The sequence below is a fragment of the Rhineura floridana genome, chromosome 1 (assembly GCF_030035675.1).
Source record: "Rhineura floridana isolate rRhiFlo1 chromosome 1, rRhiFlo1.hap2, whole genome shotgun sequence".
In the NCBI taxonomy this organism is placed as follows: Eukaryota; Metazoa; Chordata; class Lepidosauria; order Squamata; family Rhineuridae; genus Rhineura; species Rhineura floridana.
This window is the reverse complement of record NC_084480.1, coordinates 116,945,522-116,963,614: the sequence shown is the minus strand read 5'-3', so window position 1 is coordinate 116,963,614 and position 18,093 is coordinate 116,945,522. Positions and strand designations below refer to the sequence as shown.

General features: G+C 38.1%; 1 protein-coding gene across 12 annotated transcripts in view; it reads left to right on the top strand.

The window, feature by feature from the left end:
* NFIB (nuclear factor I B) overlaps positions 1-18,093 on the top strand; it is a 326,941-nt gene that overhangs the window by 8,893 nt on the left and 299,955 nt on the right. For 3 of the 12 annotated variants that reach the window (XM_061630116.1, XM_061630113.1, XM_061630119.1), the window contains exons 1-2: positions 385-1,107; positions 6,927-7,458. In XM_061630116.1, the coding sequence (XP_061486100.1) occupies positions 1,078-1,107; positions 6,927-7,458 (562 nt within the window). In that variant the 5' untranslated portion in view covers positions 385-1,077. Of the gene's footprint in view, positions 1-380; positions 1,108-6,202; positions 6,562-6,926; positions 7,459-18,093 lie in introns of those variants that run through there. The other 9 variants (XM_061630122.1, XM_061630121.1, XM_061630120.1 and 6 more) reach the window with 5 other exon arrangements.

Genomic DNA, 18,093 nt, shown 5'->3' with positions numbered 1-18,093 from the left:
CATGTTTGTGAAATGTGCAGTCGAGCTCTCGTACAGTACGAGAGGATGATTAATAAAGAGGAAAGACATGGAGAGGAGAGGAGGGGGCTCGGGGAAAAGGAATGTGTTTGCAGTGGCGGCGGCAGCGAGGGGAGGAGTGCAAGCGTGGATTGTGTAATTAAATAATAAACCGAAATCCCGAAGTCTGATTTGGGGAAGAGCTTGAATGGGGACCAGAGAAGTGAACTCGGAAAAATAAAATTTCCCCTCCCCAACCTGAACGTCCAGGTTTTGCAGATCGGAGCTCATAAAGGAGGGGGAAAGGGAATAAGGGAGGAGGCGGAGGGGGAAGGGGAGAAAAAAGATTGATCGTTTTGAATTTTCAGGAGATCATTTTTATTACAGTGGGCGTTTGGAAAGCAGGCTCTGAACATTATCCACAGAGAAAGGAGGTGGGGAGAGAGGGAGGCACAGGCTGCTGCGAAGAGTCCGGCGATTGCGCGCTGCTGCGAAGTGTTTTGCAGCCTTGGGGGACGCGCACGCACACTCTCTCGCTGGCGCTCCAGCGCACAGGGCTCTTCCTTGCAAAGTTTCGCCTGCCATCACACGCCAGGATTTTCCTGCTCCGCTCTGCCGCTGCAACCTTGAACTTTGGCAACGTGGTTGACAGTATCGTGGTGTATCAACCCGCTAGCAGCTTCTCCAAAGCAATAGCAAATCTGGGAGAAAGGGGTGGGGGAAACGCAACGCAAGGGAAGAAATAGTCTCGTTCCCCCCTTAACTCTCTGCATTCCATTCAACCCCCCCATTCCCGTCTCCCCCCGCCCCAATCCACCACCAGCAACTGCGGCAGCACCAAGACCGAGTCGCCGAGAACAAGAGGGTTAAAAGTGTAGATTGGATTTCACCCCGGGAAATCTAGCGCTCAGAGTGAACTCGAATCTTTGGCTATTTAAGGAGGACTGGGGCTTGTTACGAAGTTGCAGCGATCCGAGGCGCTCCTTACTCGATTCATCAGATGACTGTAAAATGAATAGATGAAACCGCTGTCCTTTTGATACTTTTTTCTCCGCAGAAGTGCTTTCTCAGAGCGAAGTCATGATGTATTCTCCCATCTGTCTCACTCAGGTATAACCTCCTTTTCTTAAAAACAAAAACGAAACTTGTGTTCGGTAGTGGATGGGTCGGAGTAGTTAAGAACTGTTTCAGAGGAGTACCCTTGTAGCCATACGGGCTTTATTTGAAAAACTAACATTATTGTACATGTTTTATAAGTTGTGTAAATCTAACTCTTTGAGGTGTGTGCGTGCGCGGGCAGAAGAAGGAATATAGTAAATTGCCAAACTGCTTTTGGATAAAAATTTGCGGTGATTAAATATAAGAAATAACTGTAATGGAAATGTAGATATGAATCACATTGATTTAGACTAGAAAATACTGCTTCTGCTTTCTTTTCAGCTTTTCTGTTGAGGCACTCAGTACCTGCTTAAAAAGGAAAGTGTTCCTTTATTTTTAATTAAGCAATGACTATGGTAACATAATACCATCCCATGCTGAATTAATCATATATAGCCTTTCAAATAATGTGAGGTTGGTTTGAGAAAACGTGACTGAGCAGTAGGATATTTCTTATTTGGTTATCCAAGAGTTTTCCTGCTTTACTCTAGTTTTTTGTAACTTTCTGAAGTCAACACCCAAGGTCAAAAGCAAAATTAAACTTTTGCTGTCACTTAGGGCCTGCAAACATTTGTATTCTTTTGAACAGGCATTTGTATTCTTTTGGATTTTTTTAATTTTTTTTTAATGTACAGCATATAAATCTGCTTTGGAAAACGTTTGGACAAATAATGTAAAAATGATTTAACAGAAGATAGCTTTCATGCAAAGAAGGTATTTATAGTTTTAACATATGGTGAGCCTTTTTGTGATGACTGGGAGGATAAAAGTTTTAGAATAAATAAATAAAGGAAATGGAATGCAGATTCAGATCCAATATAAATTATAGCATAGAAAGTGCCATGTTTAAGTGTCGATAGTGTCTAACATTAGTGCCATTTATCATTAAATTGTCACAGTATATTCCAGGTAGAATGAATCTCTGGGTCAGTTCTGAACAGTTCTAGTTAAAATCTTAGCAGGATGACGTTTGAATGGTTTAATCTGCTTTGATATAACTGAAAGGTGTGGAAAGAGGTAGGGCTTTGTGATATTTAATATTTCTGTGGATGTATTGAGGTGTATTTAAATAATTCAGATTTCATTTGACAACTAGAAACCACTGTAGTTTCAAAGGACTGAGGCATTCACAGCATCATGAATGAAGATTTAAATAATGATAACACTTGTTCACTGATTGGATACAGTCATGTAGCTTTTTGGCTGACACATTTTTATTGTTTATATTTTGTTTGGCATCAAAGTGTGATTAACTTAGGAATGTAAGTGAATGTAAACTTCATTAGTGTAAAATGGTGGAAAAGGTGTTATAAGATATTTGAAATGTATCAAGAAAGTCAGCACCCCTGCATATAGGTGTTTTGCAATAGACTCAAGACATATTCCTAGTTTTTTCCTCATTAGGTACTCTGCTATATGCAGAAGTTAATACTTCTACCTCAGTATTGAAAACATTTGCTTAGAAATAAGTTCTGATAGTTTCAGTGGAATTTACTTTCAAATACATGAACACTGCCTTAATCTCATAATTTGGTACTCTGATATATATTACTAGATATATATTAGAATTCACATTAGGTTTTAAAAATTAAAACTTTGTAACGTGTCTCCATTTGTAATGTACAAACTATGGACCATTGCTCTTTGCCTCCTTTCATATGCACTTTTTAGAATATTTTCACAAAGTGAGTTCTATCTGTTGTTTGCCATATGCATATTTAAAATGTCACTCTTTACTATATTTTGTTCATGTTCTGGTTGTAGATAGCCCACACTTTGAGGTTTTACTGTTCGCCGAGTAATATTTTAATTCTTTAGGGGTTCTAAGTAGTACCTCCAAATTTTGAAATTAAGTTTTTATGTCCGGTGTTTTTCTAAGCAAGGTTTACTCTGTGAATTTGCAATTCATTACCTTATGAAGACTGGCGTATTGCTGCGTTTTATACACATCTGTGACAAAATCTAGCCAAAAATTACATCGAAAACCTGCCATTCTCCCCACATTGCTCAGCAGTGATGTTTGTTGGGGTTATAGTCCTGACAGTGCTTTATAAAATGTCTTGATCAGAAATCTGAGAAACTATTGGAATAAAAAGGAGTGGTATGCCTGACTTTTTCTCTTTTTCTTTGAAGAAGTAGCTGGAAGTTGGAATTGTTATTGTACTATAAGACTATGATCCCAAGCACACTAACTTGGGATCACACTAAGCTACATTGAAATAAGTAGGACATAACAAGTGAGGGGTCAATTGGAATTCTGTACCTATGAGATGTATATTTGTTATGCAGAATGGAGGATTAGTAATAGAATACTTCCTCAGTTTTGTGCAATGAATACAAGAATTTCTTTGCTAAGGTGTATGGCATAGATGTTCAATGATTTTTAGTGCTCAGGTTCTTAGAAACCTTTAAATAGTTTAGCTTTATAATTAGTCCAGAAAACTTAAAGGTTTTGCTGTATTTTTTCTCCCCTAGATTGGTTTAATTCTGTGTAGAATAGAAAAACCCATTAAAACAATATGCACACCTTTGAAGCTATTATTATGGAATCATGTTTTTTTGAGAGAATAGTCTCCTGCCATTTACAAGAAAATGAATAGGTGGGAAAGACAGAAGGTGTTAAGTGGAAATACTTTTTCATGTTACTATTCTGGAGAGAGAACTTGGCTTATTTATACTACAGTTACAGCATGTGTATAAATAATTTTTGTACAAATTGTCAATGCATATGGATGCAACTGAGGCAGAACATTTGAAAATCTCTGTCTTCATAAATCTTTGTTGTAAAGTGCAATTATTATTACTGAATATTCATATTAATTCTTTCCACGTGCAAATGCCACATGCAACTTTATTTTCCTGTATTGTACCTGGCAGTACTATCTGCAAAAGATCAAATTTCATAAATGACCTTTAAAACAGTTTTGAGGAACATGTGTATGATGTCAGATCTCCATTAGAATAAACTTTGAGTTGTTTCTATTGAAGTAACATTTTACTTTTTAAATATTCCAGATGCATGTTGAAGACTATAGAGTTATCCTATACTACAACATAATGGCAGGATATGGTATTCTGGTTTAATTTTTATTTTATTTTGAAAGTATATGTTCCATGTTTAAATATTTGCTATTCTTAGTTCCACCTTCATTGCAAGAGACACCTTTCCAAAAGTTTTACTGTCCAGATTTTAGTAGGCAATAACACAGTTTAAATATATAAAATTAGGTGCATTGTTTGGGCTGAAATAGTTAAGTCCCATTGAACTCGATGATGTTTAATTAAACATGCTTAGAACTGAGCTGTCCTTAACAGCAATGCTTGAAAGTAACAGTAAAATCTGAGACTTCATAATTTTAATGGCAAAACCCAAAATATTACATCTTGAATCTCACTGAGAAAATGGGACACTTCTCTGACATCAGTGTTATGTGGTATAGATTACATTTTGGACAGTAATTTTTAAGCTACTGGATAGAGGTCCCCATGCCAATCTATTCTATGCTTTTCAACATTTTTTGCAAGCTGCCCCACTTTGTCACCTTCAACCTATATGTATTTTTTTCTATCCAGTATTCTTTAATGACAGTTTTGCATAGGTCACTTCTTTTCTGATGGAAAGAAATAAACTATAGTAGTTAAGAAAAAAATGGCACCAGAGTGCATTGAGATAGGGAAGTCTTATCGTGGGCTGTGGTTGCTCTGAGCTGTGCTGCCTTCCCACACAAAGAGCAGATTGTGGTTTAACTCTCTTCATGGTGTAGCTGATGTTCCCTCACAATGATAGAAATCTTGAAATCTGTGCTGGAAACTGCTGGTCGCTTTAATTTATGATTCTTTTGCCACTTCACTTTATATTGTAACAATTTTGAATTCTGTACTACCATCCAACTTTAGTCCAATTTCCTCCTTATGAAGGGAAGTTTTATGTTTTAAAAACAAACTTCAAATAATTTTGCAGCAGAAACTTTGAAGGCATATCTCCAAAAATGCAAGGCTTAGTGTACAGAATGTTTAGCAATACATGTTACTGTTAGCATAGCCTTATAAGTTAAGTACTAACTTCTTGGGTTTTAAACCAGTAGGTTGTGCAATCTATTCAGTAATTATAAAAGCAAGAGAAAATAATGAATCTTTAATCTAACTTGCATCTCCATCTTAAATTTGTATTGAATACAAAAATATTGAATTTAAATCAATTTGATTTGCTTTCAAATTAAATGTGTGTTAGTATTAACATGTATACGTTTTGCCCTCCTGAAATAGTTTGAGTCTATAATGTCATAATTGTAGCATCAGTATTAGATTCCTTGTAACATGACTCCAAAGTTTAGTTTGAGGGTACATTGAGTGAAATAAATAACAGCTTAATAAAGTTCAAGAACAGAAATGTAACTTTTAAACCACTCACTAAGAAACATAGAAGGGTGGGGAGCAATAACATTCCCCTTCTTTTGCCACAGATTTCAAAATCACTCTATGATACAAGTTGCTATGTGTATTTAGATTGTTTTGGTTACAGAATAATTGCATATGTGACAGAAGCCCCAAAGAAATTTGAACGTTACTGTAAAACGCAACCTTAAAGTGAGCACTTCCACAAAAGTAATGTAATTGTTAATCTCTACAGCCAAAATTAAATGAATAGAGCCTAAATACAGATAAATACCAAAATATGAACGGTCAGGTAAAGCCAGATTATAGGAAGAGTTCTCTAAAACTATAAATAAATGGCATTTTCAGAAAAGCAGGATTTACTTAGTGATGCAGCGTTAATGTCACCCTGCCACAGAATGCTGAAGCACAAAGAATGCAAAGTTTGTGCCAAGTTGTCTTTTTTCATTGTATGCCTCCAATAGATTTTTAGAGGGTGAGGGATGTCGAATGATTGCCACATACTCGTGATCAGTTAACAAATTAACTAACTCTGAGGGTTTGGACTGCACAGTAGAGGGGCACAAAACTGCTGGGACAACACTGACATAATTTTAATTCTTAAATTCATAAAGTTTTATTTCACAAAGTTAGGAAGGAAAAGGGAAGTGACAAGTAATTGTGTGGCACTCATAATTTAGATGGTTTGACTGGGATCTTGCTCTAAATGCTATGCCTCTTGCTTTGTTTCTTTAACTTCATTCTGATACCTCTAGTTATCACTGCTGGAATGAAACTATTTTAGCATTGGAATGTTGTGCGATTGATAAGAGAATGGATCACATTTATTAGCGCATGCTCTTTGTGTTGTGATCAGTCATTTGCTGAGAGCATGCTCCAAAAGTAGGAACCATGTAGCACTACACTTAACATTTATATGCTTTGTGTTGCTGTATCACGGAGAAGATAAATGAGTTGTACAATTCACTTCTGCCTTTTCAATGATTCTGCTGGGATGTCTTTGTAGAAATGGTACTGCTTAGTGCACTAGTAGATAAGTGTGATATGTAAATTTTAGAGGCCATAGATTGCCCATGTCTATTTTAAACTGTTATAGTTGAGTGTCATTTGGGGCCAAAGATGTGGGGGGGCGGCGGCAATGTGAAGCAAACTAAAACTTTTATGTTTTGTTCAGAAATGAAATATAGAGACGTTTTTAGAGTAGTTGTATATCTTTTTAGGAGCTGTAAGTGTTATTAGATAAAAAGAATAGTGCTTAGTGCTCATGGCATTAAGCCTACTTAGCATAGAAAGGGGAAGAATTGTTACTCTTACCTTCCTTGTGCACATGGATCTGATCTTTCAGTTTTTGTCTTCTTTTCCTGTTCTTCCAACAGGATGAATTTCACCCATTCATTGAGGCACTTCTTCCACATGTCCGTGCAATTGCCTACACTTGGTTCAACCTTCAGGCTCGAAAACGCAAGTACTTTAAAAAACATGAAAAGCGAATGTCAAAGGATGAGGAAAGAGCAGTCAAGGATGAGCTACTCAGTGAAAAGCCTGAAATTAAACAGAAGTGGGCATCCAGGCTTCTCGCCAAACTGCGCAAAGATATCCGCCAAGAGTATCGGGAGGATTTTGTGCTCACTGTTACTGGGAAGAAGCACCCTTGCTGTGTATTGTCCAATCCTGACCAGAAGGGAAAGATTAGGAGAATCGACTGCCTGCGACAGGCAGACAAAGTCTGGCGTCTGGATCTAGTCATGGTGATCCTCTTTAAAGGTATTCCTTTGGAAAGTACGGATGGAGAACGGCTCATGAAATCCCCCCATTGCACAAATCCAGCACTTTGCGTTCAGCCACATCACATAACAGTATCTGTCAAGGAGCTTGATTTGTTTCTGGCGTACTATGTGCAGGATCAAGGTAGGTTGTTTTTCTGTATGAATACATTAAACTCTTAGATATTTTTCTTTAAGCAAAAGCTTTCAACAACACATTTAATCAGCAATGGATATATCTATATATTGCCCTATATACATGTATATAAGTGCACACTAATTTGCATATTTGTACATCTGAGTGACGTGCATCTGAGAATGCATGCAAATGTTTGTTTTAAAAGGCAATTCAAAATATTAGGGAACCTTTCAGTGTGCATCACAGAACAAAAGTTTTAAATATTAATACATCTGTTTGTGGCATCACTGGTATGAGCAAATGCATAAAATCTATATCATAACTATATTCATTTCTGCTTATTTGAAATCCTTGCCACTTATATCTGTTATGGTTTAACAAGAAAACACTCTAATCACTACGAAAAGACTTGGGGTCAGGGAATGGCCTATACAGTATCTGGATATTAATATGCAATACGTCCTCATTGTGTGAACACCTCATGTTGTTCAAGGCATTACTGGTGTTCATAGCATGGTCTTTCTGCAAATATTTCTACCAATTATAACTTCTGTTTTAGCATACATGAACTTTAAAATGTTGCTTAAATATGGAAATGTTTTGTTACATTGTAATGTAATTTCACACTTACACAATTACTATCAGAACTGTAGATGTGCTTAGATAATTGTTTTCTATTTAAATATTTTTTGTAATAAATCCAGGTAGATTAATGTTTTGAACTACATTTCTTTATGTGTCTTTTTAGATAATAGCCTTTGGCTATCATAGCAGGTTGTAGAAGGAGTCAAGCAATAGACATGTTTTGAGGAGAAAACTTAAATCACACAATGTTTGCAGATGGTGGCTTTTTGCATAAATTGGCCTGGTGTTGGAAAGTGGCCCAAAGAAAGACAGACGGGAGGTGATATCTCTTGTCCTCGTATAAAATAAGGATATCTTATATGAAAATTAACTGCATAATGAAATTAAAAGCAAAAAGTTTTCATTTGGCTTGTGATTTTCACATACAGCTTAAACACTTTGAAAATTGAAATGTTTAAGTTCATTTTACATGAAACTGCCTTGGTTTGTCATGCCTAACCTTTAAGGAATTATGACACAATAAAATTAATAAGTATACAATATAATAAGTATATATTGTAGGATTAATGTATAATAATAAAAATATTTCCCAGTTCTTATTTCTAGTAGTGGAGCACAAGTATAAAGTTTAGGGCCCCAATTCAGAGTAACTTGATTCTGTTTAAGTCCCACCGAAATAATATGACTTAAGTTAGTCCTATTGATTCGAGTGTGATTTAAGCGCAATTAACTTCCTCTTGGTTGCAGCCTACTTGTTTACTGTGATTTTTATCTGAAAATTCTGGTAATCTAAGACTGCAATCCTATGCATGCTTATAAAAAGTATACTCTCTAGGATTGTGTTGCAAATTAATCTTGGAAGAAGAATAAAAATTACTATGACATTTTCAAACTAAACGTGTTCACCTCAAACTAAACGTGTTCACTTCAAAGTGTTTTTTAAAAGGCTAGAACCAGGTAGTTTTATTAAACCGTGGTATTTAAAGATAACTAGAGGACGGATAATAGAACACTTCATTTGTCTGTGTATCATGTCTATCAGAAGGTCAATTACAGATGAAAATAACATTGTTATAGCATCTCTTGTTACCTGTCTATCTGTTTTTCTTAAAATGATTTGCATTGAAGTAGATAGACATTGCACTTGAATTGAAAGAAGGGTTGAGGAGATGCTTTTATTGGTGATACCAAGTGAGTGCCATGGATTGTGTTTACATTTTCATAAAATAAGCCTGAATTATGTAGTATTTTCCCCACCATTGCTCTGACGTTTTCAACATTTCTGCAGTTACTGACAAAAATAACAGTGGATGAAAAGTTGATACATTAGTTCGCACCAAGTCACCTGAGGGAGAACCTTCTGTTTATTGCAAACTATGGATCCAGTTTATACTCTATCAGCTTTTTTGAAAATCTGCTAAACTAGTATTTCTGCACTTGAACTAAGAAGTCCTTAGCACTTTTTCTTTATTAAAAAATATTTTAGTTTTTTATTGTTCTCACAATAGTCCGCTCTCAATCTCGTTTTTGTGTTTTGGCAGGCCAGGCACCAAGGGTTGCTAAACTTACAAAAGGTATAAACACAATGTCAGTCAGAGTAATGATCTTTTATGGAGCATTGATTTTCTATTTTGGTATATGAAAAACTATTTGGTAATGTCTCATCAATAAAGAGTAGTAATTAAATCAGTTCTCATGCAGTGGATGGGGGATAAAAAAAAAAGGACAAAGTTCTTAAATGAATGAAAGGATAAAGTAAGGCGTATGTTTAAATGTTGGCGAAAAGCATGAGGAAGAATAGTTTGAGTGCCAGTAATGGTTGCCAGTGGCACCAGGATTGGCATCGGACCTTCTTTGTTTAGCCTAGGATGCCTGTGATTTGTTGGTTGGCATCCGCATTGCAGAGCAGAGCTATGTTACAATATATTGAGAATTTCCTGATCTAGAAATGTCAGTCCTTTTTGTGCTTTGACAAAGAGGATTTCTTCTACTTGTTTCCAAATCTGTATTGAAGGAAGAAATATAGACCAGTCAAGTATTGACATTGACTAGCTTTATGTGTCTTTCCTTCTCACCCGTTTCCCTCAAAACTCTGCCTGTCTCCCCCATGTTTCCTTTTTGTTTTGTTTTGTTACGGGTCTACTCTTAAAATTTCACAAGAAAAATTAAATGTTACTTTATATGTTGTGTTCATATCACTTGTATGGGGCAGAAAATAAAGCTAAAATGATTCATAGTCCACAGGTGTTTAAAACATATAGAACCAAATAAATAATTAAAAGAAATGTTTTCCTTGTTACAGTGTCTGTTGGATTCATCTTAACGTTAAATGTCGTGATCACTATATATTGCTTGAAGAAAATGCTTGTTTCTGTTGTTTGGTTCAAGCTGTATTTCGTTCCTTAAAATCATTTGGTAGTATTTGATTCAATCAGTGCAGCTCTTGTGCTGTGTTCCGTTTCTACAAGAACCGCCATTTTGTTTGTCAAGTGCCAGCAGAGTGGGGGAGGAAAAGCAGACAATGTGCTTGATGCCAATAATGGTTGCCAGTGGCACCGAGGTTGGCATCAAACCCTCTTTGTCTAGTTGCTGAATGCCTTTGATTCGTTGGTTGGCATCTGCATTGCAGTGGGCACATTGCAAAGTTTTTTGACAATCACTGAATGAAAGCTGTTGTATTTGTTTGCTGCAGTAGAACTTCAGATAATAGAAATCCTTCATCTAATAGATAACTTTTTTAGTTCTACAGTAGCGTATTTTTAAAGTTCCACTCCTTTTTCCTTTTTCCTGTTACTGAAACACACTTTTTTGTTTGTATTTCTTTTCTACAGAATTTAATCCTTATGTTGTCTGCTATATTTTTGAAGTTCAAAGACATTGCATGTTCTTGTATATACTGTAGGAGGTATAGTCCATATTGAAATATATTATGGATAATAAAAAAGGCAATAATAATAGATACATCAAGCATGTACAAGTCTTGGTATGTGTCACATAATTGCCACATGTTTCTCATTCTGATTACATTATATACTGTTCTTATTTTAGCACATTGTTTAAAAGTAGGCTATTAAAGGGTTGTGAAATTGCGTTCATATTTAAACCAAGAGTTCAGTAGAAATACACTATGCTTTCAGCAGATCGGAACAGTTCTGCCAAATCAGCTTACTTCTGATATGCTTGAATTTCCAGATTTTAAAACATCAAAATATTGTTGTGTTTAGTTGCACAGTTTGGCTACCAGGGACTAATGAAAAGTCTAAGTCATTTCTGTTGATGTTTCCTAGATGGTTAGCATTAATACTGTTTTCTGACTAACCATCATTATCTTGTTAATTAATAAGATAGATTAGGATTTCTACCCAAAGGGCTGCACTAAAGGAAGTCTGGCCTGTGTGAGCCCCCAATCGCCAGACAGTGTCCTGTCTGGTAGAAAAAAGAGGGAGGGTAAGAGGGTGATTGCTGGGGAGGGGATGGAATGAGGAGCTGGGCTGTCCCTAGAAAAAGGAAAAACTGCATGTAAGAAAAACTTGCACAACATGCAGATAGCAAATCTCTGTTGGCACGATATACATGCCATATGATTTTGAAATATTGTAGTGTAAGTGATGCTTACTGGTATGTGTAATATCATGGGGGAGTGGCTTATGACGATTTTCCCCCTCACAATTTTACTAACAGCTCAGGTCTCAGCAGCATTGAAATTTTGCATTAACTCACACTTCACTGGCATTGGGGGAATGGACTGCCTTCAAGTCAATCCCGATTTATGGCGACCCTATGAATAGGGTTTTCATGGTAAGCGGCATTCAGAGGGAGTTTACCATTGCCTCCCTCTGAGGCTAGTACTCCCCAGCTGGCTAGGGCCTGCTCAGCTCGCCACAGCTGCACAAGCCAGCCCCTTCCTTGTCTGCAACTGCCAGCTGGGGGGCAACTAGGGTCCTTGGGACTATGCAGCTTGCCCACGGCTGCACAGGTGGTGGGGTGTGTAACCCTGAGCCACTCACTGTGGGGTGATCTTTAGCTGGCCCTTGACACCCAGGAGACACAAGTGGGGATTTGAACTCACAGACTCTGTACTCCCAGCCAGGCTCTCCTCCCCACTGTGGTATACCAGCTGTTCACTGGCATTAGATTTCACTTATTTAGCAGTGTGATCCTATATATGTTTATTAAGAAGTAACTACGATTGAGTTTAATGGGACTTACTCCCAGGTAAGTTGGCAGTGCATTGCAGCTGAAGTGGCAGCATCTTTCCTGCCTCCTGGAAAATCTATTAACGATAGATACAAAAAACGTGAGACTTTCAAGGGACTTTAAAAAGATGATAAAATATTCGACAATTCAGTTATCTGTGTTTTGTTTGGGGAGTTTATTTTGAGGTATCACATTTTTAAAATTAAACTTGGCTTATTAATGAATATAAACTGAAACAGAACTTTTAACCGTTAAAATTGTATTGAAAACAATGGTGAGAAACCTGTGGTCCTCCAGAAGTTGTTGTACTACAACTCCCATCATCCCTGACCATTGGCCATGCTTTTGGGGGCTGATGGGGGTTGGAGTCCAACAACATCTGGAAGGCTATAGGTTTCCCACTCCTGCTTTAAAACATATTCATATTTCCACTTTAGTATGCCTAAAAAGAATATATACTAAACACACACACCCCTTTTTAATATATCATATACTATCTATTTCAACCATATAGACGCTCAGGATACAAGATTCTTGCTTTGGATTAAACTGCAGACACATTAGTTGCTTAAAAAGCAGTCAGACTGTTTTCTCTGGCTGCATTTTGAAGACTCTGCACACATCTCTCTTCCCTGCTGTCAATTAGGACCGCCCACAGCAAAGTGTTAGGCCAGTAATTGTGTCTGCCTGAGCCTACAGCAAATCTTTTTCGTTGGACACATCTGGAGTGCAATGGGGTAGATGGCCAATCGGTCTGTGTGAAGCTAACTTCAAGATAAAATGCACTGGAGTTTCAACTTCCAAGGTTTTGGAGTGAAAGGGGGTGGGATTTGATTAGTGTTGTGTGTTCCCACGTTCAGAAAATGGAGGTGGGGATGCACTGGAGCCAGCACAACTGGGGCTGGCCCCAGACATGCTGGGGCCCTTGGGCACAAGCCTGCCCCAGGCCCCAGCACTCCCTTTCCTTGATTCGTGGCAGGATCGCTGCCGCGGATCGCACGCCCCGCCATTCCCTTGCTTAACCTACCTTGTTCTGTGGTTGCACACGTAGTCCTGCCCTTAACAAAGATGGCGGCTGAGGTTTCCCTAAGAGGCTGAAGCCTCTGCCGCCATCTTGGTTCATGGCAGGAATGCGTGTGCGCAGCACGCATGCATGCCGTCAGCCAAGATGGCAGCAGAGGCTTCAGCCCCTTAGGGAAACCTCCGCTGCCATCTTTGTTGGGCAGCCCTGCGTGTGCAACCCCAGAACAAGGTAGGTTAAGCAAGCGAGTCGTGGGCGCTCTGAAGCTCTTGTTGTGTGATCCGTGGCAGGGGAGCAGAGGGGCCTTTCAGGGGCCCCTGTAGCCCCAGGGGCCCTCGGGCCAGTGCCCCACCTGGCTGCACAACTGTGTTTCTCTACCCCAAGTCTTATTGTCTTTATTAGGAAGGTATTGGAAGTACCCAGGTTTAGTGATACAACATAACTTATTAGTCTTTACTAATACAACTGTGGTAGTATCAGGTTTCAGCACTGAAAATGTAGATGGGCCACTTTAAGAGCATAAGAATTATGATACTAACAGGATGACATTGAATTCATAATCTTGCTCATGGAAAAATACCAATGGAGAAATGAATACATTTTAAAGACTTTATTTATCCCAAATTTCATCTTAAAAAAAGGCTTCCAGAGCGGCTTACAAATTTCAGTGAAAAGACAGTGCCTATTCTCAGACTTACAATCTCAAAGATATGACATAAAAGGAAAAGAGATTGCGAGTGAGGACGAAAAAGCAAACTCAAGCACTGCTTCTTATTGTATGTTATGTATTTATTTAAAAACACATAATTGAATATTTCATATTTTTAAAAAACCACATAAGCAGTGTATAACATAAGAACAATGATTTATTTATTTAAAATATTTCTATCCCGCCCTTCTACCCTATAATAGGGCACTCAAGGCAGCTCACAAAAATAAAATCAAACACATACATAATAAAATTGTAAACAGTAAAATCACAAAACATTAAAATGATTTAAAATACATAAAATACAATACACACACACACACATACATATATATACGGAGTGGTACTAAAGGGGACTACAAGGATAAAATTTAACGTAGAAGGCATAAAATCATAAAATTAGTGTCAGTCCCTCCCAAAGGCTCTCCGGAACAAGATCGTTTTCAGACGTCTCCAGAAAACTGTCAGGGAGGGAGCAGAGCAGACTTCTTGGGGTAGGGTGTTCCAAAGCTTGGGGGCCACAGCTGAAAAAGCTCTCTCCTGTGTGCCTGTCAGTTAATGTCTTTCACTCCAGGCACGCAGAGGAGACCAGAGGCACATGATCTTAAATTCTGGGCAAGTACATATGGGCGTAAGCGGTCCTTCAGGTACATTGGTCCAAGGCCGTTTAGGGCTTTTAAGGTCAGAACCAGCACTTTGAATTGGGCCCGGAAGCAAATTGGAAGCCAGTGGAGTCGATAAAGCACAGGGGTGATATGCTCCCTGCACCGTGTTCCAGTTAACATTCTGGCTGCTGCATTTTGAACCAACTGTAATTTCCGAACCATTTTCAAAGGCAGCCCCACATAGAGTGCGATACAGTAATCAAGCCTCGATGTCACCAATGCATGTTTAATAACAATGTTATTAAAACAAAAATATAAAATAAGCAAAACACTAGTATAAAAGCATATAAAAACAGGAATTCAGGGAATTCATACAAATAAAAATAGGGTTTGATCTTATGCGTCAGGGAAAGCCTGGGCAAAAAGATGCCTTTACAAGATTTCTGAAGCAACTGATGGTTGCTGCTTCATGTATAGCTGAGGGGAAGGACATTCCATAATACAGAGACAATAGCAGAAAATGCCCATGTTCAGGTCATTGTTCTATGATACTCTGTAGGGTGCTGTACCACAAGTAGAATTTCTTCAGATGATCTAAATGATCTTACAGGCCTACACAGGGGCTGATGGTCTTAAAGAATTCTTCTAATTGCCAGCTGGAATGGAAAGATTTCAAGGAGAAGAGGAGCCAAAAGTTGCTTGTCTTTCAACAGAGCAGATGGAGATGCCCTGCAATCCTATCTCCTTCTCCTGTAGCCCAGTGGTGTGGCTGCCTGATGGAAAGAAGAGCCTGATGGAACTGGTATAACCAGTGTGAAATATGTGTTTTCAAGACACAGGTTGTATTTTCTTCTTGCCCCAGAGGACTCTTAGGGCCAAACTACACATAATGTGAAATGCATCAGCATGCATGTTTTTTAAAAATGCAAATTGCATCAGCTGAGGTGTGGGGAAGGCTAATAATTACTAGGTTCCAGAGCCAGCATGGAGAAGGAATTTGGCGCCAGTGATGGATTTCCTCTCAAAACCAAATACTAAGCTCCTGAGGAAAAGAAGAAAGGGTTAAATTTCATGCCTGCTCCGATCCTGTTAATTATCAATCTCTCCAAGCCAATGCAATTTATATTTTAAAAAACCCTGCACATTAAATGAAAAGATGTGTTTAAAGCATTTGTACTGTAGTTTGTACACCGCCCAGAGAGCTTCGGCTATGGGGCGGTATAGAAATTTAATAAAATAAAAATAAATAAATAAATCTAGTTTGACCCTTAGTTCTTGAAATATCTAATGGTAAGGCTATGGCGTCAGTCAAATCAGTTCAGGAGATAGGATGGTTCTTGTTCTCTTTACGTTAGAAATACTATGTGTGCTACACAGTAACTATGTGCCTTAAAGAACTCAACGCTACCAAAGTTAAATTCTTGATAATCAGAATTTTTTTTAGAATACTGGCTATCCTTTTCAAAAACAAAAACACTGTATGGTGGCAATCACACAGAAAGGGAGTTACCGCTAATTCAAGCTTGCTTCCACATGCACACATATTTGCCGTGTGTGTTTCTAATATTTTACATGTACATCTAAGAAACATAATAGCAAATCAGCCCCAAATAATTGTGACAGAGGTGCAATACATTTTGGGAATGATCCAGCTCTGTCCAGATCTATCCATTGGAATTGGCAGAAGATTCCCGGCACTCCCCCACCTGTGAATGCGGAGAAGCATATGTAGTTTGCTTAATGCAGGGAAGGGACTGGATGATATGGATTATTGGGCAGTAATAAAATGTGATTTTTTTCAATTTCAGTTTCACAATTTTTAATGTTAGCAGTTTGCATATTCTGGGCACAATCATGTGCCATTTCATGTATTTTGTGGGGCTAAACAGAGATAAGTGTGTGAAAGATTAAAGTTGCATTAGGCAAGTGAGATTGTCATCTTTAGTCGTTTGAAATCATATGAGGAAACATGCATAATTGTGTTTTGAAAGTAAAAATACAGCTTATATTGAATGGCTTGGATCTAGAGATGTCTTGTATGAGTGGAAAATCATGTCTGCTTGTGAAGGGCAGCCCCATTTAATTCCTCTGATGTCCCCATCCTGCTGCAGTCCTCTGTGCCCCATGCCATGTTTTCTAGAGGGGTACAGGGACATGTAGTGGATGGGGCGAGGAGCCAGAAAAGCCCTGTTGTATGAATGGAGTTGTACTCAAACTTTTCTGGATCCAGCCCAATGGGTGTGTTGTGTGAGGATGGTAAGAAAGTGTGTGGTGAGCAGAAACTATACACTTAGGAGTACATTTAATTGAATTCAGTGGGGCTTGTAAGTAGACATGCTAGGATTGTGTGTCAGCTTGTAATCCTAAAATACCTACTAGTTAAAAGGTGTACCAGTCATAATGGGACTTATCTCTGGGTAAAAATGGATAGGATGTTCCTGCATTTGTTTTTATTAACCGAATTCTTACTTTTAATGTTGAAATTAATGGCTGCAGTTCTGCACCCCGTTATGCAACAATCCTGTTGTACACTACCCACATAACTGCATAGAACTGAACTGAAATACTTGTATTTAAATTTTCATATAAATAAGTGGGCGGGGTATAGCATTGATAGCTCATATTAGTCTGTTGAAGTTTTGTAATAAAAATAATTTATTTGAAATTGAAGTATGTGAGGTAGTAAACCTGATAGCTTCATGTAAGGTAGAAAAAAGGTTTAATAAAGATTATTAAAAGTAACCTCAGCAACTGAAAGGCATTCCTGCTAACACATACATTTTTGTTCCACAGGACAACTACCAAGATATATATCAGGTCAATTTTCTGTTCAAATATATATAGAAACCTCTGGTAAACTAGGATGGAGGAAAAAAAGAAGCTCCTGCTCTGCTCCATTTATGGGTAGAATTTTTTTAAATACAGTTGAGAGCGAGAACTCTGGTTTAGTATTTTGAGATTGAGAAGTGTGAAAACTATTCTTGGTCAGGGCAACTTGCATTTTATCATGGTGACATCTGCAGTTTCTGGATGGATTACCTTAAATTTGTTATGCCATGTTAAAAGCCTTGTTTTACGAGGCCAGCCTCAGTTCCTGGCCTCAGTGTCAGGAACCCTGCTATGTGATGCAACATGTCTTGTTAGGTTTAATTGACCAAAGCTGATATGTTAAAACAATTCATTTGAGCAAGTAACTTATGCCCAGACCAAGTTGCTACCTGAATCTTTTGACCTTGACTTGTCTGGGTAATGAAATGGCTACGAACTCCTTGACCTTTCTGTTGTATAGAAGTGTCACTATTTCTTCTGGTTCTTTTATGGTAATAGCTGACAAGAAGGCTTTGGCCCTGACTTTACACCCCAGTGGGCTTTAAGGCAGCCTCTGGAATTGCTGTGGCTTCTATTTGATGTGGTCTGGCTGTAGTCTTAGTTTGCTTTTGTCTGCTGACAATGATGGGGACAAATTGGCAGCCCTTGTTTGTGTAGAAGGGATAGGAAAAGGAATTCTTGTTCCTAGAGGGATG